Below are 25,678 nucleotides of genomic sequence, written 5' to 3' on the forward strand. Positions count from 1 at the left end.
CTAGAACTGAGCAGGGGTGTGCAGACACAGAGGTCACTGGCAAAATCTAACTGGAGTGGACTCAAGAAGAACCTAAAGATGAGCCCGAGGCCAAATGCACTGCTTTAAGTGAGCAAGGCAGTAAGCTTGATGAAGCTAGTAGCTTCCGTCTTTGAAAGGTAGAACAGGCAACGCTAGGTAACGTGTTTAGAAAAGACTTGTGTTTTCTATGTCTCAACCTTCATCCCTGGTGGTTTGTTTGTTTGTTTGTTTGTTTGCTTCCTTGTGTGAAAGCTTTGTTATGGAGGTATTGAAACTCTGTAGGCCCAGGCTTCTCTGAATCTCCCAGCAGTCCTCTTGCCTCTGTATCCCAAGGGCTTGGATGATAATCACTCGCCCCATCGTTGATGTTCACAGTGATGATTTATGAAGGACATAAACCTTTAAAATAATTGTGTGTGTCGATGTGCAGTTAGTGTCATGTAACTGCATAGGAGTGAAGTCTTCACTGGTGGTTTTCATAGCTCATGTTTTCTAGCTAGAAACTGAGATATCTTTGGAGAAACTTTCCTTTACGAAATAGTCTGTTTGAAGCTCTAGAAGGAAGGCTGGAACCTCAGTGATGGAGTATATGAGACCCCACGTTCATATATCATCACCTACCCCCACCCCAAACAAAGCTAAGCAGACCCCAACGCTGTGTTGGACGCTTCTAAAAAACACATCCCGTCTGTTTTCCACTAGAGGGCACAGGAGGAATGTGACTGGAGTTCTGCCTTCACGGGGCTGCATTTATGCAAGACAGATCCAGCCCTCCCTGGTGCTGTTTCAGTTCTCTCTTTAATTCCCAGAGGCAAATCTCCAAGGGAAAAGACAGGAAGGACATAATGGGAAAGAAGAGTTTGGTTTTTATAGTCTCTCCCAAAAGGCAGTAAATGTTAAAAACAAAACAAAACAAAAAAAACAAGTCAATAGCATTGTGTTATATTAATAATGTGCAATTTGTTAAAACCAGCATTTATAGTAGCATGGAAATCAAGAATTTCCTATGAGCAAATGCAAAGCTCATATAGGATTTTATGTGAAGAGAATCTATCCAAGGAAGTAAATGAAGATGCTCCTACACGGAGGCCTGCATTGTGTACACAGTAGGGAGGCATGCAGTGTTGCTTTTTAGTTAGGTTACTTTTCTGTTATCATTGATTCTCTCAACACAAATTATAGATCACGGTTAAAGAGAAACAAGAGGTAAGCCATTTCTTGTAACATACACGTTTTAATTTGGAGGGGGGTAGAAGAAAAGAGGGACTATTTTCCATTGTCTCAAAGGTAACCAAGGCACACAGTCAAATGAATATTAACACCCTGTACCACTTGTGGAGGTTTGAGTTTCTCAAATGTACCAGACTTGCCCTTACTGTGGAACCCGTGAGCACATTCTCTTCCTGAAGCCTCGCTGGACTATTCTGAGGAAGCCTTCTGCTACCGAAGAAGTCTCTTGAGATCCCTCTCCCTGAAAAAGCCACTGTCGCTAGGCGTCCGCTCCTCGCGTGTGCCTCTTAGGAGCCCAGGCATCTGCATCCTGCACAAATACCTGACAGCGTTCATTTGTCTCTTGCAGGTGAGGGAGTTTAACGGTCAGCACTTCATTTTGGAGGAAGCCATCACGGGAGATTTTGCTCTGGTGAAAGCATGGAAAGCAGACCGGGCAGGCAATGTGATTTTCAGGTACTGTACTAGTTAAACAAAACAGGATAGAACACAGCAAAACCTACCACTGTAGGCAGTCCACTCTGCTCCTTGTGAGATGCTGCCTGACCGTTTTAAAATGGCTTACAGTCTTGTGTATGTGCACGTGTCCAGAAGAACCTCGAGTGCCTGCTGGTGGTCCTGCTGATGTGCTAAACTTACTGGCTTGCTACATAACTGGATCTAGGGCTGGGATGTAGCTGTATTGGTAGAGTGCTTGCCTAGCACACCCCAAGCCTTGGGTTTGATTGCCCACACTGGGTATGGTATTACATTCCCAGCGGTAGGGGGTGGTGGTGGAATTAGGCAGATCAGAAGTTCCAAGTCATCCTCACTGTATAATGGGTTTGAGGCCAGCCTGGACTACATGAGACCCCGTTTAAGAAGAAATGGGTTGATGTACTCTTGTACACAGCTACATACAACCATTTTCTCCCATCTGTGTTTTAGTTGCCAAGAGTATTTTCTTTGCAAACATGACAGCAGCCAGCACTTATCTTTTATTTTCATGTTATTTCTAAATAGGATCATAAAGTGTCAAGATTACGCTGATGTTTTGGGGAAGATCGTTAATAAATAATAGTTTAGGTGAATTTTTTTTTCTTGTACAGTTGATGTCACCTAGGAGAACCTTCTAAAGGTTCTGTCTGAAAAGCTAATGATCTTTACAAATGCTTGTTTTCCTTCTCTGGATAGCCACGGGCCTACATGATTTTCCTGTCGTTTGATTAACCTTTGCATACTGAATTCTAAGTAATTATGAGTATTTAATGTCTTAGACTTGTAGATTAGTTGTGTTTTGAACTATACAGGGCCACTTGGGCTCTGTATATAACAGGTGAGCTATATGGTCTCTCTCAGTTTTGTTATTTGCTGCTTTAAATGAAGGATTGCGGACTGGGTGTGGTGGCGCACGCCTTTAATCCCAGCACTTGGGAGGCAGAGGCAGGCGAATTTCTGAATTCAAGGCCAGCCTGGTCTAAGGAGTGAGTTCCAGGACAGCCAGGGTTGCACAGAGAAACCCTGTCTCAAAAAAACAAAAACAAAAAAAAAAAAAAAAGAAGGGTTGTGGTTTTTTAAATTTTAAAAATTTTAACATGCAGTTTGGCATCAAGCACAGTCAGACTGTCAGTGGCACTTTCATTGTTATTTATTTACTCCTTTATTTATTATTTCTGAAGGACTCAATGAGATATTGATGCTCTGATTCCTTGTATTCTAGGCGTGTGGTATACAATGACTACTGGAAATTCTAGGCAGGCATCTGACATCTTGCCTGCTTTCTTTGACCTTTATTGTGATGCTTGTAGAGTTCTGATGCTTTATAAAAAAATGAGTGAAGTTATACCCCAAGTGACAGTTAACTACTTAAGACATTTGTAGAATTTCACCCTGTGTTCTCATGCCCAGCTGTGTTTTCTGAAGACTTAACTTGGGTGGCTCTAAGCTGCCCATGTGTAGGTGCTGACGGCCACTGAGCTTCGGTGTGAAGGGAAAGCTCTCAGCACAGTGCTCAAGGGCTCGAGAGTCTTAGGATGCAAATCCCATTCAGAGTCACTGTGAGTGGGCTCATCCAGACCCCCACACTTGCTCTCCCAGGACTCGCTAGACGGCTCACTGAGCACCAGTGAGTGGTTCCTATAGTGTCAGCTAACAGAGGCTCCTCGCTTGGAGAAAAGACAAGGGCTTCTGTGAAGCCCCTTCTCCCTTTCTCTCTCCCTTACTGCTGGTTAGAGCCGAGGGCCCGGTGCACACCAAGGAAGTGCTTTACTACCAAGCTACATCCCCGTAGTGCACATCCCTGTGTGTGTGTGCAGTTTCTCAGTGCACTATGAGAACTGTTTCACTATGGGAGCAAAGTCCAATCTTGGTTAAAAGACTGGAGGAGTTATTTCAGACATTTATGAATACCCACTTCATTTTTCTGTGTAAAAGCTATTGACTGAGCATGAAAAATTTAGTTTTTCCTTCCACCTACTATAAAAATCATACAGACTGAATGAAATGGCCATGAGATCTTTTACATTTGAAGACAGGTGCAAGTCATGCACCCGTCGATGCCGATTCTTGGGAGAGGAAAAGTCTGCGTTTTCAGGTCTCTGATCCTTCTCCCTCTTCTGTCCTCCTTGTCTGGTACAGGAAAAGTGCAAGAAACTTCAATCTGCCAATGTGCAAAGCTGCAGGAACTACCGTGGTGGAGGTAAGAAACGAGGCTTCGCAATGGGGGAGGGGTTCTCTTGCATTAGTTTTCAGGAGGGCTAGGAAGGGCAAGTTTTTGTTTTATTTCACATATGGAGAGATTCTCTTTAATATATAATTTAGATCTATAATAGTCGACAGCTTTCTGATCATACTATGTGCTGACTAGAATGCTGCTCTGTCTTTGGAGATCTGTTTGGCTTATAAAAGTAATATGGTGTCTGAACAAAATAAGATGAAAAATCCTAAGATGAGTTAATAGGCAGTCATGTACCACTGAATGGCAAGAAATCATCTGAGAATACAATGAGAAATGATGTTATGCTGTACAAATATCATAGAATGACTTATGCCAACTAAGGTAGGTACACTATCACTTAGTCATATGATGTTGTGGGACTGCCGTAGTCTCATAGGCAGTCATGTGTACAGTCACAGGTACACGACTGAACAGTATATGGTATTCTGGTAAAGCAGGAAATCACACCACTTGAAATTGATCGGTGGTCTGAGGTAGGTACTGGGAATTCATTAACAGGATGGTTGAACAAATAACTACTGCAATGTGCTTCCTCAGAGGAGTTGAATCTGGGCATTGAATGACACCTTTGGGCATCTTAGCATTTGAAACAGGCTTGGTCAGTTTTAGAGCCAGCACTTATCAGATCCAGAATAGAGATAGGTGCTTATACAAACCTCCTGCCTCTTGGGTTATACATATGTGAAGGAGACTTCAAACTGATTCTCAGCTTGGCTTTGAGGATCACTTTGGAACCAAATGTTACTTGAAATTTGGCATCGTCTTCCTTTGGGAGGACTTTGTAGGACCCACTTTGGGGTATGAAAATGTGACTGTATTCTAGCCTTTTCATCCGATGGTCATGCTGTGTGACATCTTTTGTGTGATATTTGGCTTTGCCTATAGTTGACTAAGATGTTACTTCATGGAGACACTTCAGGAGCGCTTTCTCCTGAAAGAGAAAGTGAAGCATAATTTGTTTTCAGTGATGTGGGATGTGACATTTTCCATCCAGTTTTATTTTGCAGTGGTTCTGTATTGTTTGCATTTGAAAAATAGATCATATGGCTTACACACCTATGTATCTTGTTCCTTACTTATTGAATCATTTTAATGACAAGACTGTGGTACACATCTGTAGATTGCTAAAGAAAGACTGTCTTAGTTAGGGTTTCTGGTGATCTGATAAAACACCATGACCAACTTGAGCAACTTGGGGAGGAAAGGGTGTCTATTTTATCTTATATTTTGTAGTCCATCATCCAGGCAAGTCAGGACAGGAACTCAAGACAGGAACCCGGAGGCAGGAACTGAAGGAGAGGGCATGGAGGAATGATGCTTACTAGCTGGCTCCACATGGGTTGCTCAGCTTGCTTTATTATACAACTCAGGACTGTTTGTCCAAGATAGGCCCTCCATCATCATTAATGATGATTAACAGACTTTCCTAAGATTCCCTCTTCAGGTGCTGGGGTTAAGAGCACTGGCTGTTCTTTGAGATGACCAGAGTTTGATTCTCAGGATCCCCATGATGACCCACAATGCTCTGTAACTCCTGTTTCAGGACATCCAATACCCTCTTCTAGCCTGCAGGCACTGGAGAAGCTGGCATTATCATGGGTAGAGTTTAAATTTTGTTTCCTACTATAATACTGCTCCTTTCAGCAATGCTTTTCTTATAGGAAAGAAAGCAAACTTTTTGCTGGTCAGGAGATATTATAGTTAGCAGAGAGGGTCTTTGGTTGTAAGAGAGAAAGTTACTGAACTGAGCCTGAAGACAGGCTCCCTGTTCTACCACAGAAATATCCTCTTTGTCACAGCATCCTGTCCTGGCTGACCCAGAACCATATTAGTTGGGATCCTCTTGGTGCTGGTACTCTGGGGTAGTCATTCTCAACTAATGTGACTGCATCGTAGGCTGGCCACTCACCCTATGTGGCTTTTGTTAAAACTAAAGGCAGTGTAAGTTCAGGTTTTAGGCCATGCTGGTCAACATTCAGAGGCTCACTAGTTCCTGTGGCTGGCAACTCCTGTGTTTGCCTATATCATGCTCATCACGGGAAGCTTCTTTAAACAACGATGGCTGAGTTAGGATGTGCTGTGGAAGAGATGGCTCAGTGTCTAAGAGCACTAGCAACTCTTTCAGAGGTCCTAAGTTCAATTTCCTGAATGAGAGCTCACAACAAACTATAACTGAAGTCTGTCTGTAACTTTAGTATCATGAAATCTGACTCCCTCTTCTAGTGTGTATATATGCAGGCCAAACACCCATGTAAACAAACAAACACGCAAGCAAATAATTCTTTCAGAATAAGGATTCAAGATTCAATTTGTACACCATTCTGTCTGAGGAATTTAAGCAGAACAACCTGAGGCAATAGGAGCATTAAGCCTACCTCCTCTATATGCTGTCCGTAAAGGGTTCACAGGCTTAGCTGAACTTAAAACAGTGTTCTCAAAAATAGAAAATAATTTGGAATTGATTTTTTTTTTGTTTGAAATCTTCACGTTTCAGATGTGAAGTTTTATTGTAACTTTCTGATGTTTGCATAACTCTGAGTAGAGTGAGGACCCCAGAGCTGTGCTTTCTTGTTCTTTTCTATGTTCTGTTAAGCCCATTATCTTTCTTGCCCTTCAGATTGCTAGGATCTCTCTCTTCTATCCCATGTAACTGTTTTGTGATAGTCTGAATGGAAAGGATGCTTGGGAATTCATTAGAGGTGTGGCATTTAAATGAAACTGGGAGATCATTCCATTTTCCTATTATTCTGGATGCTAAATGTTGACCATGATGATAACTAAAAACATATTACATGCCAGACACTGCACACTCTTTCGGTGCATTGCGATTTTTAACTACGTCACTGCGTGGAGCCGCAAATGGAATGATGACATTTGCTGTTGGCTACCATGTTATGTATTATACTCCAAGTCAGCATAAATGGATAAAGTTTCAAACTCTTGGGTGATACTAAACCAGAATCAAGCAGGTATGTCATGGTTATTGTTCAGTGTTCCAGAAGCTTTCTTTGTCACCGATGCCATCTACCTTGAAGGTGACTTTGAGTCAGCCTGTGAGCAGGAGCCCTCTGAATTTACTCAGTCTTTTCCCCTGGATTCTGCTCATTCTATTGAGCGTTTTTTCAGTTTTTCCCCACATCTGGACATTGGAGGTCACTCTAGTACTGCGAATAGTATCTTACACAGTGGGAAGTATCGTTGTGGTAGATCCTGTATTTCAGATAGCAGAGACAAAGATAATTGTCTTAACTCTGTTCATAGCCCAAATAATATTTGGACATTTGATCTCCCTGACTTTATCTACCAAGTGTTTGAATTCTGTAAGTCATGCACCAACATTATATAACAGTTTATTTATGATAAATGTTTTACACCAAGAAATAAGCCAGCATGTTTATGTAAAGGAGAAAATCAAATCACCTTTGGTATGAATTATTATTTTTACCTTGTAGAGATGACAGTCTTACATTTAGAGATATGTTTTCTCTTTCTGATGCATCCTATACAGCCAGCCTTATGACACATAAAAGCAAAGAAGTGAACGGCAATGTGTGAATGTCATCACACGTATCTTTCTGATAGGCAGCAACCATTTGAGTGCTTCCCCATGAAGCTGCAGCCTACCCCGTTTTGGTTGAGTATGTCTGGCCCTGTGAAGGAACTGGGTGATTATTTAAGAGAGACAGTAGAAGTGGGCACACATGCTGGCACACAAGCCAGAGAGATGTTTCTTGTTTTAGCCCCAGACTGTTATTTTGGACCTCTCTTTCTCTGAGTGGGAAAAGTCGTCCCTGATGAATTTCACAAGCTGATGAGTAAAACCAGCCCAGAGTGACTCCTGGATGTTGTGCTGCACATGAACAACGAGGAGGAGCCATGGCTGTGTGGTCTCCTGGGCTGGCTCCTTGAGGTCTGTTTGGGTCCATCTCAGGAGCCATGGCTGTGTGGTCTCCTGGGCTGGCTCATTGAGGTCTGTTTGGGTCCATCTCAGGAGAACTCTTGTCAACCCCCCAACTCCCCATGACACCCTGTCCCAGCTGCCTGTGTGCATAACACGCGCAACCCTGTCCTTTTCTCTGTTTATTTTTCCTTCTTTTCCTTTTTTTCATGCTTAATATAGAACACCTAGAGGAGGGCAGAGAGTGCTTCACTCAGGGGACGGCTGATAACACAGCCTGGAGTGCACTGTACATGCTTGTCAGAAAAGGTCATCTGACTCAACCATAGAAGGCTACCAGTGCCGCCTGTGACCGAAATAACCTGTTTTATTAGTTTTTAAAAATTGTGTGTGTGTGTGCATGGCATCAGCCTGTGCTGTGTGTGTGCATCAGGGCCGTCAGCGTATATTTAAGTTGGTGCTATAAAACAAAGATTTACACAACACCTTTTCAACTATCTATCTTTGTTACTTTTCATATTCGTTTTCACAAGCTAAACTCATTTCTGTTTCATATTCTTCCTATTTACGTATATTTATATAATTGCCTATCAAAATAATTGTTTTGCATCACAAGATAATAGCCACATACAAATATGTACACACCACCTGCTTGGCTTACAAAGATTGAAGACCTAGGAATTGTCTATCGAAGATAAGAGCCTGCCTTCTTCCCAGAGGCAACCACCATGAGGATAATTATATGTTTTCAGTCTCCCTCTTTTGAAAATTCTGTGTCATAAGGAGGTTTAAAAATGTGTTTTCCAAAATGATATCCTAAGGATTCTTTTTGTCATATCTGTACGAGCGAAGCTTTGAAAACTGTGAGTTCGTGTTCTATGCCAATGACGGGCAAACCCCATCTCTTTAGGAGGGTGACTTGAGGAAAAGATTAGGGGACATCTGCCATCCTCCAAGCTGACACATGCTGTGTCTGGGTAGAGAGTACGGAAAGGTGCAGACTGAGATGCAAATGATGTTGCAATACTATGTTTAAGATGTATGTTTTCAAGAAGGACTGTGAACATGCATGGCTGTGAGCAGAGACAGCAGTGCCCCCTCCTCAGCCCAACACTCTATGCACTTGGGTGTCCATCATCCTTCCTGCTCCATCCTCATCTCCATCTCTCCCTCACTTGTCTTATCTTGAGACAAGTGCTAGATAATGTCTCAGTGATGTTTAAGACAAATTCACTCATGCTGTGACATTCCAGCATGCCTGGCACGTCTCTGGGTGCTGCAAATTCACCATGAACATGAAGGAGAGAGAGCTCTCTACCCTCAGGGAACTTTTATTCGCAGACTAAATAAGTGAAACAGAGAGCATGTAACGATGTTGTTAAACATCGATGGAAAAATGTCTAGGAAATGTCAAGGAAAGAAACAGTTCATAAACGATGTGTTCAGTGAAAAGCCACATTGTGATGACTTTTTTTGTCTTAGTTTTGTTTGTTTGGTTGGTTTTGTTTAGTTTTGGTTTTTCAAGATGAGGTTTCTCTGTGTAACAGCCCATGGCTGTCCTGGAACTAGCTTTGTAGACTAGGCTGGCTTTGAACTTACATTGATCCACCTGCTTCTTCTCCCAAGTTCAGGAATTAAAGGCATGTGCCATCATGCCCAGCTAGAATCTTCAGTATTTTTAACCTTTATTTTTATTTTATGTGTATGGCTATTTTCCATTCATGTATCACATGCATTCTGTGCCTAAAAAAACCAACAACAACAAAAAACCAGATAAGTGCTTTGGATCCACACGAGCTAGAGCTAGAGATGGTTGTGAGCCACTATGTGGGTGTTGGGGAATTGAACCCAGGTACCTTAGGAGAACAGCATCCTTAACTGCTAAGGCATCTCTCTAACCCATTTATAGGGTTTTGAAAAATAATTTTTATTGAGAATTTCATAAATGCATATTATGTGTTTTGATCATAAGTATGCTCCAATTGTCTTCTCTTCTGGGCAGGGTGGTAGGCTACAGTCTTACATGAGCAACTTTCTTGATAGGGTAATGATGATATCTTCTTCAGAGCTAGGTAAAATTTCTATTTTTAGGACATTTTATAATAGTTCCCATGAACTCTTAAGGCTTTCTTAGGGTTTGGGTGTGATTTGACCCACCTAGGCTCATGGTCTGAAAGGCCTGAAGGAGCTGAAGGGGTTTGCAACCCCATAGGAGGAACAACAATATGAACCAATCAGAGCTCCCAGAGACTTAACCACCAAATAAGGAGTACACATGGAGGGACCCATGGCTCCAGCTGCAAATGTAGCAGAGGATGGCCTTGTTGGGCATCAATGGGAGGGGAGGCCTTTGATCCTGTGAAGGCCCCAGTGTAGGGAAATGTGAGGGCAGTGAGGTGGGAGGGGCACACTCTCATAGAAGCAGGAAGAGGGGGGATAGGATAGGGGCTTTTGGGGGGAAATCGGGAAAGAGGACATTTGAAATGCAAATAAATAAAATATCCAATTAAAAAAATTCAAAAAAGAAAAAAACAAAAAGAACGATTAACACTAGTCTTCTGGAATGAGTTTGTCTCCATGTTGTACTGCAGTCAAGGGAACCCTCACCAGAGGCAGTACTGATGAGTTACCTAGTCTTGACTTCTTGTCTCTAAGCCTACATACTGAACACCTTGTTTTTGTCTATTACGTACACTGTCTCAGTTACTTATTTTTTGTCTCCCTTCCCGGTTTCCCCTCTTCAAATTCCTATCCCATGCCCCCTCCTCCTGCTTCTATGACAGTGTGCCCCCTTCCACCCACTGACCTACCCCTGTCTCCCTGCCCTGGCATTCCCCTACACTGGGGCATCCATTGAGCTTTCACAGGACCAAGCTCTTCCCCTCCCATTGATGCCAGATACAGTCATTCTTTGCTACATATGCAGTTGTAGCCATGGGTCCCTCCATGTGTACTCTTTGGTTGGTGGCTTAGTCCCTGGGAACTCTGGGGTTACTGGTTGGTTCATATTGTTGTTCCTCTTATGGGGCTGGAAACCCCTTCAGCTGCTTCAGTCCTTTTTCCTAACTTCTTTTGTGCTTGGTCCAATGGTTGGCTTTGAGCATCTGTATCTGATTTGTCAGGCACTGGGCGAGCCTCTCAGGAGACAGCTTTATCAGGCTCTCGTCAGCAAGCATTTATTGGCATCCACAATAGTGTCTGGGTTTGGTGTCTGTATGTGGGATGGATCCCTAGGTGGGGCAGTCTCTGGATGGCCTTTCCTTCAGTCTCTGCTCCACCCTTTGTCCCTGCATTTTCCATAGACAGGTTACTTTGTTATAGTAACAGACAACAGAATAATGTGGAAGTCTGACAGTGAGGCTCAGATGAGGAGAGAGTGATTGTGAGACTGGAACATTTTACGTTTTGTGACTCCCTGCTCTGTTTAAGGACCTTGGCATTAGTAAAGCCTCATGAATTATCTTAGCACAGAAGTGACCAGAGTGGCTATTGTTTCCCCTCTATGACAGAATGTGGGAGCACAGTGGCTTTTAGCCAGGTGGCTTAATTACTTCAGTGGATCCTGTGGATTTGTCATCATCTTCATGAAGCAGAGCAATTAGTGTGTCAACGTTGGAGACTGACCTTGCTCCTGCTGCTTTAGAGAAAATGAAAGCATCTCGGGAGCAGACGTGGTTCCTCTCCTCTCAAATGGCTTTTTATTTGGTTAATTTTTGTGTTTTATTTAATGCATATGGGTGTTTTGCCTTCACATAGATCTAGCTGCACACCATTGGTGTGCTCAGCACCCTCAGAGGCCAAAGAGGGCCTCTGAGCTCTTGGAACTGGAGTTACAGAAGGCTATCAGCTGGTATGTGGGTGCTGGGCTCTGAACCCATGTCCTCGGGAAGAACAGCCTGTGTTCCTGACTGCAGAGCCATCTCTCCATCCAAATGTCTTTTATTTTAAATCTTGAGTTTATTAAGGACTTGACACAAAGTTGCAACAGCAGTGGGATCCAGGCTGTCTCCAATGGACCATGAAGGACAAACATGGTGTAAACAGAGTGACAACAAGAATTAACACTTCTGTCCCTGCGGGACACATGCTTTTAACCATATTGAGGAATTATTCTTGAAAGCTCCAGTTTCAAATATTCATACTACACACAGGTAACAATTGCTCACACCTGTGCAGAAGTCATTCACACAAACATCCCTGATTGGCATGTGGAGACACAGTGTTTATGAGAACTTGGCCAGAATGTCAAACTTGACATTCTGTGTGTGAATGGCCTTCCGTGCACTTTAGTATTAACCCCACAGATCGCTCTGTTTCCGTTAGCCCATGAGAAGAACGAGACCACAAAAGAAACAGTTTACACTGCCAGACATGGTGGTACAGACCTATGATCCCAGCACTCAGGGGTGTTGGTGGTGGGAGGATTGCATGTTTGAGGCTAGCCTGGACCACACAGTGAGTCCAGTGCCAGCCTGGACAACATAGTAAGACCCTGTTTCACAAAACAGGAGTGGAAAAAAGAGGAGAAATTAAACAGTATAATCTGATCCTCTTGAATCCACCTCCGAAACCCCCTTTTTTGAGCAGTTGTGTGGAACCCAGAGAGCTGTTTGCTTTAACAAGGAAGGACTGTGTGACTGGTGACCCTTCCCTCTGATGCAGTATGCTGTTGACAGCCTTGCTTCTTGTAGCAGAGACTGAGAGGGATGGAGATCATACCCATGTGTTGCTTTGCTTTTAGACCCATTAACTTGTATCAACTTGCACTTGTTTTCTTCATAAGTTTTCAGTTATTTATGCTTCTTCACTTTTATTTTCCTTTGCTCATCCTCTCTAAAAGAAATATCTATAAATATAAGTGCTGTGTTTCAAATGTGTCCAGGTGTAGAACGTTTTGACAGAAAGCCTGCTAATAGCCTAACATAGCTCCACTAAATGAGCTGTTTGTTTTAGGTTATTGAAGTATTTAGAGACTGCTCATTTCCTTGAATTTTCATGATTGGTCAGCTTGGTTTAAAAGAATTTTGGATTCTAATGGAGATGTATTTAATGAAGACATATTGTGTTTATCTGCTTGGTGAAATAATCTCAATAATAAAATTGCTATAATATTAATAAATATAAAATATAGACTTGCTGAATGCCTGCTATCTACATCTTTTTTTTTTTTTTGTGGTTAGTGACTATTGTAGGTTACTAAATATAAGTCTTAGCCTGATGACCATTAGCACGGAGAATGGCAGAATAGAAACAAGGTTCATTGATGATAAAGATATATAAAACAAAGTACTAATCTTGACACTTTATTTCTTGTTGCTTGGCAACAATGTAGCAACTTTTGTGAGAGAGTTCTATTATCTCCTGCACAATGGACTTGGTTGCATTGTGAGGTAGAAACACCCATTACAGCAAGTGATTTGTGCGCCATTATCCTCCGAAAAGTTTGGTTCAGTTTCTTATTGTTAGCTCAGAGATCCTGGAAGACAAAGTCATTATAATAATATATCATTTTTTTGATGGATTGGTGAATTTATTCTAGCTATTTCCAGCTTTTCACTTTGTAACTATTTATAATTTTCTACGCTTTACAAATTCCTCTTTTATAAATTCCTCTTTTAGCGACTTGAACATCTAAAGGTAGGTATTTAAATGTTATTAGGATAAATATGATGGCTCATTGGTGGTTAACAGGCTTTGCCCGTGTGTAGGAGAGCAGAGCTCCTTATCTCATGAACAGTGACCTTTACCTTTGTTGGGTGTATAGTGTTCCTATTTTAGTAACTACTTCAGTAAATCAGAAGAACAAAGCTTGTCGAGCTGTGATTTGTTTTAAAAGAATGGCTGAATCTTATTGTATTTAGCTACGTGTTTCTCTGTACTATTTTCTATATGGTGTAATTATTTTGACTTAAAACAAAACTTATATAACCGGTGGCCTATTTTTGTACTACCTCAGAGCTAAAGATGCTCCTTTCATTTTAGAGGGTTATTTGAGAAAGAGGAGGAGGACTACATGGTCATAGCAGTGTGTAGCTCACGGGGGATTATAGACAACAATAACTGTTGGCATAAAAGTGGTTGAAGACTCTTCATTGCAACTTAATGTCCATTTTTAATCCCAACATATTAAATACCAGTCAGTATTACACCTTTCAAAGCCATTGAACTTGGGTAGAATTGAGACACAACAGTGATATGTGAAGCTACTTTATGAATTTCTGTAGCTGTGGTGATTGGCTGCAGAGTTTGTAGGCTTGTTTTGAGGTGCTCCTCAGGAGAGGGTAATTTATATACAGTACCTGGTTTTCCAGCTGTGGTTGTCCCAATCTCTTTATGTTCTTGATATCTGTGTCAATCAATCCGACTTACCTGAGCTATAATTAGATGCTGATAGACCGACCCATTTTCTACTAGAGTCTATCATTTCTACTTGGTTAACCTTGTATCTGTAGGCCAGTACTTTTTTTTTCCCATTTTTTATTAGGTATTTAGCTCATTTACATTTCCAATGCTATACCAAAAGTCCCCCATACCCACCCACTCCCCCTTTTTGGCCCTGGCGTTCCCCTGTACTGGGGCATATAAAGTTTGCGTGTCCAATGGGCCTCTATTTCCAGTGATGGCCGACTAGGCCATCTTTTGATACATATGCAGCTAGAGTCAAGAGCTCCAGGATACTGGTTAGTTCATAATGTTGTTCAACCTATAGGGTTGCAGATCCCTTTAGCTCCTTGGGTACTTTCTCTAGCTCCTCCATTGGGAGCCCTGTGATTCATCCATTAGCTGACTGTGAGCATCCAGTTCTGTGTTTGCTAGGCCCCGGCATAGTCTCACAAGAGAAAGCTACATCTGGGTCCTTTCGATAAAATCTTGCCAGTACTTAAGCACACAGATGGGCAGCCATGAGAACAGCAACTCTGGGATTCAGGCTGAGGACGTTTTCACCTTGATGGGGTTCAAGATGCATGACACCCATTCAGGATTGGGGTCTTCCTGTGTCCCTGCAGTTTTCAAAGGCTGCCATGTACATTTTTTACCTGACATTTTAGTTGGAAGGGAGGAGAGATGGACAGAGGGGTGAGACCTTGGTCTGTCACCAACTTGTGACATTTGGATGCCCATTTTCCTTTTAGTTAGAAACACGTCTGTGAAGTTTACTTGTGTGTCCTCATTATTTGCTGTTACAGAAAAGCCTCTAATCAGGATGCAGTAAATGATTTCCTGTTCAATAACAGAAAAGGCTTGAACCAATTCTGTTGACACAAATCAGCTAGTTTATGGCTGGACTCACTTCATTCCTCCTTCTGCCCATAGGATGCATTCACGTTTTTAATTTTTAATATTTTTGAGAATTTCATAAATGAGAACAGTATTTATATCATTTCCACCCCTTCTTTCTGCTCCAACTCCTCGTGTGTATGTGTGTGTGTATGTGTGTATATGTATGTATGTTTGTGTTTTGTATAGTTATGCTCCACAGTTGATGATCCTCTTTTCATGAAACACAGACCATGGATGTCCAGTAGACGCTCCAAACCATATAGGATCTTGCTGTTATCCTCTATTACCTCCCAGAGCTTGAATGTAAGGCCCTTCCCTGCACTGGCTGGTTTTATGTCAATTTGACACAGGCTAGAGTCAACAGAGAGGAACAAACCTCAGTTGAGGAAATGCCTCCATGAGATCCACCTGTAAGGCATTTTCTCAAGTAGTAATCAATGGGATAGGCCCTGCCCATTGTGGGTGATGCCATCCCTCAGCTGGTGGTCCTGTGTTCCATAAGAAAGCAAGCTGAACAAGTCAGGGGAAGCAAGCAAGTAAGCACCACTCTTTCATGCCCTTTGCATGAGCTCTTGCCTCCAGGATCCTGCCCAGTGTGAGTTCTTATCCCGACTTCCTTTGATAATGAACAGCAAAATGGAGGAAGTGTAAGCCAAATGAACTTTTTTCTCCCCAACTTGCTTTTTGGTCATGGCGTTTCACCTCAACAGTAGAAACCCTAACAAAGACAATCCCTGAACTGAAGACACAACATACTTGAGACACAGGACTTGAAGGAAGTTAGCTGAACTGGCCTGGTAGCTTCCTCCCCGAGGACTGGCTCCTGTGGTATCTTGAGGTGCTATGTAAGCTGCCAAGGAAGGAAAGCAATTACACATTCAAATTAGCTTTGAAGCCTACAAACTCCCAAAATGGTTGGCAAGGGAACCCCAATGATGCCATAGTGACACTTATTTTGGGGTAACCCACAGCAGCTGTCTATCTAGAGTTGGGTCCAACTCAATGGTTGGGAATTCATTCAATGTGAAAACAATTTCCCATCTAGGTCCTTCTTCGGACTGCTATTTTTACTGACCTAGTGATGGTATCATGCTTTGCTAGGGTTTTAAAATTTCTTATTATTATTCTTTAATCTATTTTTACACTCCAGTCTTTATCCCTCTTCCTGGTCCACCCTCTGACTGTTCCTCATCCCATACCTCCTCCCTCTACCCCCATCTCCAAGAGGATGCCCCTCCACCCCCGAAACGCCCTACCCTACAATTCCATACTCCTTCAAACCAGACTGCCCTACTCCCTGGGGCCTCAAGTCTCTTGAGGGTTAGGTGCATCTTCTGTGACTGAGGCCAGACCAGGCAGTCCTCTGATGTCTGTGTGCTGGCAGCCTCATATCAGTTGGTATATGCTGCCTGGTTGGTGGTTCAATGTCTGAGAGATCTCAGGAGTCCAGGTTAGTTGAGATTGCAGGTCTTCCTATGGGGTTGCTCTCCTCAGCTTCTTCCAGGCTTTCCCTAGTTCAACCACAGGGGTCTCCAGAGCCAGCTTCTGTCCATTTTTTAACCTTTATTTTTACTTTGTGTATGGATGTTTTGTCTTCCTGTATGTCTGTGCATCCCATGCATTAGTGCCTACAGAGAACAGAAAGTGCATCAGATCCCCCATACCTGGACTTAGAGATGTTTGCGAGTTGCCATGTGGTTGTTGGAAACTTAACCTGCATCCTCTGGAAGAACAACATTCGCTTAACCCATGTATAGGATTTTTAAAAATAAGTTTTCATTGTGACTTTCATACATGCCTATTATATGTTTTGATCAAAAGTTTCCTCCCATTCCCTTAATCCAGTTACTTACCTATCAGCTCCACCCCATTTTCCTCCCAACGTGAACTTCGTTATTAAATTTAACGAGCCCTACATACGTGGCTCTGTGTACCACGTAGCATGGTGCATGGGTGCAGTAGTACACACTAGACAATAGATGATCTCTCAGGCCACAGCACTGAAGAGAACGGACTCTCTTTTCTTCAGCATCCATTGACTGCCAATAGACCCCCAGCTAGGAGTAGGACTTTTTGAGCCCTTCCCCATCCATGTTGGAATTTGGGCTGGGTTGATCTTGTCCAGGCCTTATGCATACAGTCCCAGGCACTGTGAGTTCATGAGTTCACATCTGCAGCAGCCCTGTCATGTCTAACAAATGTTATTTTACTGTGGACATTCACTGCTTCTGCCCTATGGCCTTCCTGCACCTACCTCTTCCTTAATGGTCCCTGAGCCTCAGGAAGAAGGCTGGATCATGGATGTCCCAGTCAGGGTTGGTCACACTACAATTCCATACTCCTTCAAAGCTCAGCTGTTAAAGGGTTATGAATTGCTCACCATCTGTCTTAGTCAGGGTGTGTATTCCTGCACAAACATCATGGCCAAGAAGGAAGAAGGGGAGGAAAGGGTTTATTCAGCTTACACTTCCACATTGCTGTTCATCACCAAAGGATGTCAGGACTGGAGCTCAAGCAGGTCAGGAAGCAGGAGCTGATGCAGAGGTCATGGAGGGATGCTACTTACTGGCTTGCTTCACCTGGCTTGCTCAGCCTGCTCTCTTATAGAACCCAGGACTACCAGCCTAGGAATGGAACCACCACAATGGGCCCTACCACCCTTGATCACTAACTAGGAAAATGCCTTAGAGATGAATCTCATGGAGGTATTTCCTCACCTGAAGCTCCTTTTTCTGTAATGACTCCAGCTGTGTCACGTTGACACACAAAAGCAGCCAGTACACCATCCCTTGCAAAAGAATAGATTAAATAGCAATAACAGATTATGCTCTCCCCTAGGGCCTATGACCTAGATAGACGGCCACAGGTTTTTGGCCCAGTTAACTGTACCAGGCTTGAATTTCATCTTGTGGAACAGGCCTCAAATCAAATCAGAAAGGAGATGATTACTCCCATAAAATTTATTATTATACCAGTGGGCTCATGTTCTCAGTCAGTGTTATTGTAGTTTGCAGGGTTCATAGCTGGGTAAGACCATTGGTCCCCTTTTTCCTAGTTGGTGTATACATAGCACCTTTAAGCACGATGAATGCTAGCTAGTAGGAAAAAAGATGTGAGGTTTATATCAGCTTGTTTTCTTAATGTCCTATGACTCAAGTTTGCAGTATCTATAGCAATAGGGCCTTGTCATCAAGCTCTGGAGAGTGACCCAAAGCAATGGTAATAGCCTGTGCAATTTTAGGGTGGGAGGATTATTGGACCCCTTTGGCTAGTAACTTACTGATTGTTTTTTGTTTTGTTTATTTGTATTACAATTTTTGACACCTAAACATTTGTACTCAAAGGTATTTATTTTGTTTCTTTGTTGGCTCATACTTTTAATGTACAAGGTAATATTTTATGTCTAACTTGATGGAGATTAGGTTTTTAAGGGAGGTAAATAATGACAAGGGGTATTTTCATTATGAAATTTATCTCAACAGTGCAGGAAGGTCAACAAAATGCTCTAAGTATACTGTATTCAGCTAACGTGTATCTGCACAATGTAGTAGACACCGTGATTGAGATATTTTCAACACTGGCAATGGCAAGCTAAAGAGTTATAGCTTAATAGCAATGAAGCTAACAATGGCAAACATAGCATCAACAAGGCTACTTATACCGTGCACGTTAGGGTAGAGTACTTGAAGCCATTTCTTAAAAATAATCCACAGAGGTACTTTTTATAAACCATTATTTTATAGAAGGAAGAGAAATGTGAATAAGGAAAGACTTCAAATAAACAATATAAGCCAGAGGAGCAGTGTTCACATCTACACACCCTTTTGTAGGTTTGTTTTACTTTCTTCCAAAGCTTCCATCCTTAAGCAGAAGCAGAGGATTGTGGGTGTGTTTTCTTGAACCTCATTACACTTTATGCTTTTAACACTTTTACATCATTTTTTTCCTTATCAGGAGAGCCACAGAGCTTTACATAACTGATTTTTTTTTTCAGTTAATGCACCTCCAGGACCATGTCGACACTTTCATAAACACAAAATTAAAAACCCATCCAATAACTCTAACCATTTAAAACACACACACACTCACACACACACACACACTAAAACCAACATAATCAATCTCTTAAAAGCTGTGAAATGAAAGCCCTCATATTTGGAAGCTAAACTTTCCCCTCCCATAGACATTCCCTGTAGTTACAAAAAGAACTGGTTGAAAAAAAAAGAACAATCAACAAGTCATCTTTAATCCTTCAGAGAGCTGAATGCACAGGACAAACTCCTGCCCTCAAATGAGGAGACAAACAGCACCAAAGTCCTGACCAGAAGCCTCCATGAAAACCACCCTTGGGACAGGAGAACCTGAACTGCAGTGGGTGGACTGTTGGCGGCTCATGACAGCAAGTTAAGAGCTACAGACATCAGGGCGGCCCATTCTTAGAAGAGACCTTGCAGTTTTACAGTTTGAACTGTTAGATCCTTCCTTGTGCGTCTGTGAAGATAGGGAGACGTAACTGCTGTAGTATATGTCCATTGTATTCTGTTCCTAACCAGGCCTGTGCTCATGTGACCTGTAAGGGATGGGAAGAAATGTAAACATCTCGTTTTAAGGCATTTCTGTCTCTAAAATGGACATATTCACTCTCTTAGACCATAGACCATTGCATTGAACATAGGAGTGACCTGAAAACTTAAAGTTAGTGATTGGATGGTGTCTTAGTTTGGATTTTATGGTGGTCAAGAGACACCATGACCAAGGCAACTCATACAGAGGCAAACATTTAAGTGGGCCTGGATTACAGTTTCAGAGGTTCAGTTCATTTCATCATGGTGGGAAGCATGGCATCATGCAGGCAGACCTGGTGCTGGAGGAGCCAAGAGTTCTACTTTTTGATTTGAAGACAGCCAGGAGAGTCATCTGTAGGCAGCTAGGGGGAAGCTCTCTTTTGTACTGGGCAGAGCCTCCCTCATCATAGGAGCCTGAAAGCTCACCCCCACAGTAAGTCACTTCCTCCAGCAAGGCCACACCTACTCCAACAAGGCCACACCTCCTAATAGCACCACTTCCCAAGCATATTCAAACCACCACATAGAGTGTTCTAGGTAATTTTATGTCAAATTGTCACAGGCTAAAGTCATCTGAGAGGAGTGAAACTCAATTAAGAAAATATCTTCATAAGATCAGGTTGTAGGCAGGCCTATAAGGTATTCTCTTCAGTAGTGATTGACTGGGGCTGGCCCAACCCATTGTGGGTGGTTCTACCCATGGGCTTGTGGACCTGGGTTCTATAAGAAAGCAGGCTAAGCATAAGACAGATGGTAATGATGGCCCCTGCTGGGATCATAGCTCTTCTGGTTTTTGACTTTGGGACACTAACCCTACAGGAGCTCTTTTCTTATTTTGTTCTTATTGCTGTAGATCTTTGCATATGGTGGAAGTTAAGGTATTTCACTGGGTATTTTACATAATTTCTCATGGCTCAAAGTCTAAAGACATTGGAATGAGGATGCAATAGAATTTATGTGGAGAATCTTCCTGCCTGAAGCCAAGGAATCTTGGGAAAGTGAAGTCAACAGTGTCTTGGATAAATTTAGTTAGTTCCTCTCTGGAAACATCTTTATTTTCTTTTCATAAAATTAAGACTTTTTTCTATATTTTTCAGCCGATAAAACATTAAATGTGTTTTTGCAGTGTCTCCAAATATTTCCCCAAAGAAGGATACATTGTTACAGTAAAGTTTATATTAACAAATCTATTTCTTCATTTCATAGTTTTTCATCTTCACTATTTTTCCTGGTGCTTTATTAGAAATCTTTCTTTGATCACCCCCCCCCCACCCTACTGCTACGGTGTGTATGTCTGTGTGTATTTAAAAAAAAAAAGTTCTGGCAAATATGTGTTGCCACATTCTTACCTATAAAAGTAAAACCCACAGTGACATGTAAAAGTATAATTTTGAGGTCTTCTTGACAACATGAATATAATATTTTAAACATGTTTTTGATAATTTGGTAGGTAAAAATACTGTCTTTTAGTTTTAACTTTGTGCCTTGGATGACAAGGGAAGGTGATTATTAATCACGTGCTTGCTCGCTCGTTTTCTTTGTGAATTTCCGTGTGTAGTACTATCTGGCTTGCATCTACTATCTAGTGCAGCAACCTCAGTACTCCTTCCCATCCTCCGGTTCTTCCTCTTTGCTCCTTTTCTCGGTGATGTTCCCTGAACTTTCCTGGGAAAGAGGTCGTCGATATCAATGTCCTGTCTACTGCTGAGCCCTCACCGTTGCCTATCCTCAGTGCGTTGTTAGGTTAAGGGTCTCTGCATTAACTGCTGCCCACTGGAAAAAGCCTCTCTCACCAACATTGAGAGCAGCACAATATATGCATATAGACATAAAGATTTAGAAGGAACTTTGGCAACAGGACCATTTGGCAAAACGATTAAGTTCCTCCCGTAGCTAGTGACCTCCCAAGCCATGGGTTCTAGAGGAGATTTATTCAGGACGATGAATTCCCTCCTGTAGAGCATGGCTCAGTAAGAAATCATCCCACTCCACCTGCAATAGTCCCTCTACTGTTGCCCCTTGGCAGGTCAGTATGTTGGGACTCCGGATCCAGCCCAGGTAAGACCATTAATGTCTTCTCTTTCCTGCTAGCCCCCATATTACTTTTACAGCACTATGGAAGCTCTTTAGCTGGAGCCAAATCTTCTCGAGTCTCCCATTTTGATGAAGAATTGTTTCAGAGGGAGAGTGATAAGGTTTAGGAGTGCGGTTGGTACTCATGTCCATGACACTTGGAGTTTGAACCTAGCATCCTGGAGAATCTTCCTGTCTGTCTGCTTGACTTCCCCCAAAAGGATGTGGCTGTCTGCAACTAGACAGTAGACTGGAGTAGGAAGGGCATCGTGAACCTAAAGCACCTCCCAGTGACTGAAGTGAATGTGGAGGAAGGTCACCATGACCAGCAGCTGTTCCTACAGAGCCTGTTCCCTGAATAAAATGCCAGTCAAATGCTCAGTCGGTTGTTTTCCTATTTTGAGTCAGCTCTTGAAAACTCATGGTTACAATTTCTTATACAATCATCTGGTTGCAAATGAGAATGTGGATTCTGCTCACACAAAGAAAAGATGGGCCAGAGGGTATTATTTTTAATATGGCACGATGATTTTTGTAATCCGTACTTATTCTGTCTTCTGAAATGGTTATTAAATAAGTACAGTGTGACTGACATATACCAAGGAGGCTCTTATAAAACCATCTTGCTGCAAAAGGGATAAAAATCCCATTTCCTCTTATACTTAGCTAACAACTTCTGGCCTACTTATCAATTCAGCCAATGTTTGTGTTAAGAATTTAGCTGGGGGTTTTAAAAATCACTCTCACTAAAAATAATACTGGCTTTCCTCACTCCTTTTAGAGACCTTGTCAAAAATGTTATTTTTTTTCACTTCAAATATAGGTCAACTCTACAACTGAAGTGATAATTAGGGCTTATGCAAGATTGTTTAGTATTTTAAATTAACTTTTTTTTAAAGAAGGAGTTAATCTCCAGGGTGTCTTGTTATTGTTTACGAATATCTCTGAATGAAGAAAGCATTTCAGAGTCATAGCTTTCATAAATGATTTTAGCATGAAATATATGAGAAGAAAGTCAGTAAGCATTTCTCATTGATCTTTTTCAGTGCTAGTGGTTATCTCTTGTAAACTCATTTGCATCATTCTGGTAGGCTGAGTATGCTGCACATAGCAGCCTGCTAAAATTAGAACACATTCAGATTCACTGGCGGGGGGGGGGGGGGGGCGCGTGTGTGTTACTAGTCCTCGAGAAGAGTCCAGGTGCATAGTCAAAAACTGATAAGAGTAAGAGAAGGTAATTGCCATGATTTTAAACTTTTTTTCTTGGAGAAAAGCCACAGTAATGAACAGAAACTGCTCCTGTGACATTAGCTAAGGTGAACTTGTGTATTTTCTCAAGGATGAAGAAAATCACATTTTGTTGTTGTTGTTCAGTTGTCACTTCTGATACTCTTCCAAAATTAGGTTCATTATTGTACTTAATTAAATATTCCAAACCTTTTTATCTGACCCCCTCTAACCACTATGCATCCCCTAAATCTTTCCCAAGTAGCATCTTTCCACATTTCACAAACAGCTTCCAACCTTTTAGTGACCCATGCCTTTGTCCTGACAGCCCTGCTGCCTTGGATGTCCTCTCTGTTCTCTTCATGGTCTTTTCTGTTCTCTGTGTGTGACTCTCTCCTTCATAGCACTCTTTGCTGTAGTATACCATGATTATCTGTCTGTGTTTCTTCTCCATGAACGTTGTGAGTACCTCCTATGACCTCGTCATAACTTATCTTTGCATGGCTAGCATGCGGCATGATGTGCGGCACATAGTAGGTGCTCATTAAGTGATGTTCGAGGCTCTGAGCCAGACATTTTACAATATAAGCACCACTTCCCAAACTGGGAAAGGCTCTGCCCATTCTGCTTGATTGACATCATTATCATGCCTCAGCGTAAGAAAATAAAAATGTGTTTTTTCTCCCTGCTTCTTTCTGGCGGCTTTATATTTGAGGCCCTCGTCAGGTCCTGTGCTGTGCTGTGCACTCCCAGATGTTCTGTAATTCCCTTCCTTATTATGGTGACCAGCTTCTTCTGACTTCTCTAGGATCATCTTATCTTCAGGTGCACGGTTTAATGCTAGCTGGAAGAGATAGTGTATCTCGTTTAGGGCACTTTTTATTATCCAGCTGATGTAGAGCAAACTGTAATGTTAGTTAATGAGGTATGCAAAAGGCTAGAGATGGGCGGTACATACTCTGCCCTTGTGAGTCCAACTGCTTTGCTAGTCAGGAGGAAATTGGTGTGCCAAGTACTGAGAGTGGGAGGGAGATAAACGGTGTGGCACAAAATTAAAATCCTGTGTGGCACTTAGCAGAGTGTGCCCAGGAATCGGGAACAGATTGATCCAGTGTGTCAGTGACCCAGAAGAATTTAAAAGATAATGTGCATCCTTTATGGACTCGTTTACAGAATATGCAGGAAACAAGGCAGACTTACACCTGGGAGGAGTCGAGCCACTATTAGACACCATGTGCACTTTAACTTTCACATTTTAGAGATTGACCTTCCATGGTTTCCATAAGGACACAGTCTTAATCACTTAAGGCAGGAATCTCAAGGCAGGGATTTAATGCCTGACTTCTCATCTCATATTCTCTGCTTATTGTCTTTATTATTATTATTATTATTATTATTATTATTATTAAAATCATAGAGGGCTTTGAAATTCATCGCATGAGGACCATAAGGAATAAGGACAGAAGTTTCTCTTACAGTGTATTGACACCATTTATTTTGGTTGTTTGCTAGTTGGTTGGTTTTCAGGCTAGCCTGGGATACACCACATTGCTGAGGAGGCCCACTACCTCTGACTGTCTTTCAATCTCAGCTTCTCAAGTGCTAGGATGTATGTGGGTGCCACCACACCACGTCTACTTATATCAACCAGCCATACCTACTTTTCTTTAGTGGAGAAATTGGAGGGAGGAAAGAAAGAGAGAGAAATATTGTAATTAGATGTTATAATCTATTTTTTTAAAAATAAGGCTTTAATGTAAATACCCTGTTGAGTTTCAGGGATGAGCTGCACATGTCAGGTAGACAGAGTTAAAATCTTCTTGCTTTCTCTTGTATGTTGTTATTGCTTATGGTTAAAGTCTGGAGCCAAGCAGTGATCTTTGGAAAAGCTCATCGTATGGTTCTTCTGCTCTTATTAAGGCACAGGCAGTTTGATCTTAATGCTCAAGTCATAATGGGGAATGTGATGAATGTGAATAGATCGCTCCGGGGCTGAATGCTATAGTTTTAGACACGGGGAGGGAAAAGGCCATTTTGTTCTGAGGTTTGTTGACTTTTGCATTTTATGGGCTCCCTCACACTAAATCAGGAAAGCCAAACAGGTTGAAAGTTCCTTACTGAAATGACCCGGGGCTGCATTGTCCTAGCTGCTACAGAGAAAGTGAAGAGTGGAGAGCACTAGAGGAGGAAGGGAGGTGAAAACTCTGCTTCACCGAGACCACTGAGTGACCTCATGTGCAGCAATCATGCAGTCACGCACAAACTGGACTCAAGCTGCGCTGTTCAGGCTTAGCAACATCTCCTGTGCTCTCAGGTGCTAGCATTTAGTTCCGTTCCACTGTTTACCTTATGGGATACTTTGTGTTCCTAGATTATTTTTAAAAAGCTCCAAGGATGATTAATAGCTCCAAATGGAAGGGGAAGTCTTTGAGAGTAACCATTCAAAGTTTTGGTTTGAACTGTTAAGTTTCATTTGGCAACACCACAACTCCAGTCTGTGGGTAGAAAACTTCATAGGTTTTAATTGTCCAGTGTGTGTAACTGTCCTCACTGAGAGCTGTCCTCATTTTCATTCTGTTAATTATACCATGTCCCTCGGACTTTCCTGAAGTCTGTGATAATGATGTAATTTCTTCTTACTATTATCGACTAGTGTTTTGGATGAAA

The 25,678-nt window shown here is 42.0% G+C and overlaps 1 protein-coding gene across 1 annotated transcript in view; it reads left to right on the plus strand.

Annotated features, from left to right (window-relative positions):
• Oxct1 (3-oxoacid CoA transferase 1) overlaps positions 1-25,678 on the plus strand; it is a 128,917-nt gene that overhangs the window by 29,641 nt on the left and 73,598 nt on the right. Inside the window, exons 6-7 of the mRNA NM_024188.6 lie at positions 1,601-1,707; positions 3,868-3,928. Of these exons, the coding sequence (NP_077150.1) occupies positions 1,601-1,707; positions 3,868-3,928 (168 nt within the window). The remainder of the gene's footprint in view (positions 1-1,600; positions 1,708-3,867; positions 3,929-25,678) is intronic.

This window comes from Mus musculus, chromosome 15, assembly GCF_000001635.26.
Source record: "Mus musculus strain C57BL/6J chromosome 15, GRCm38.p6 C57BL/6J".
Classification (NCBI taxonomy): Eukaryota; Metazoa; Chordata; class Mammalia; order Rodentia; family Muridae; genus Mus; species Mus musculus.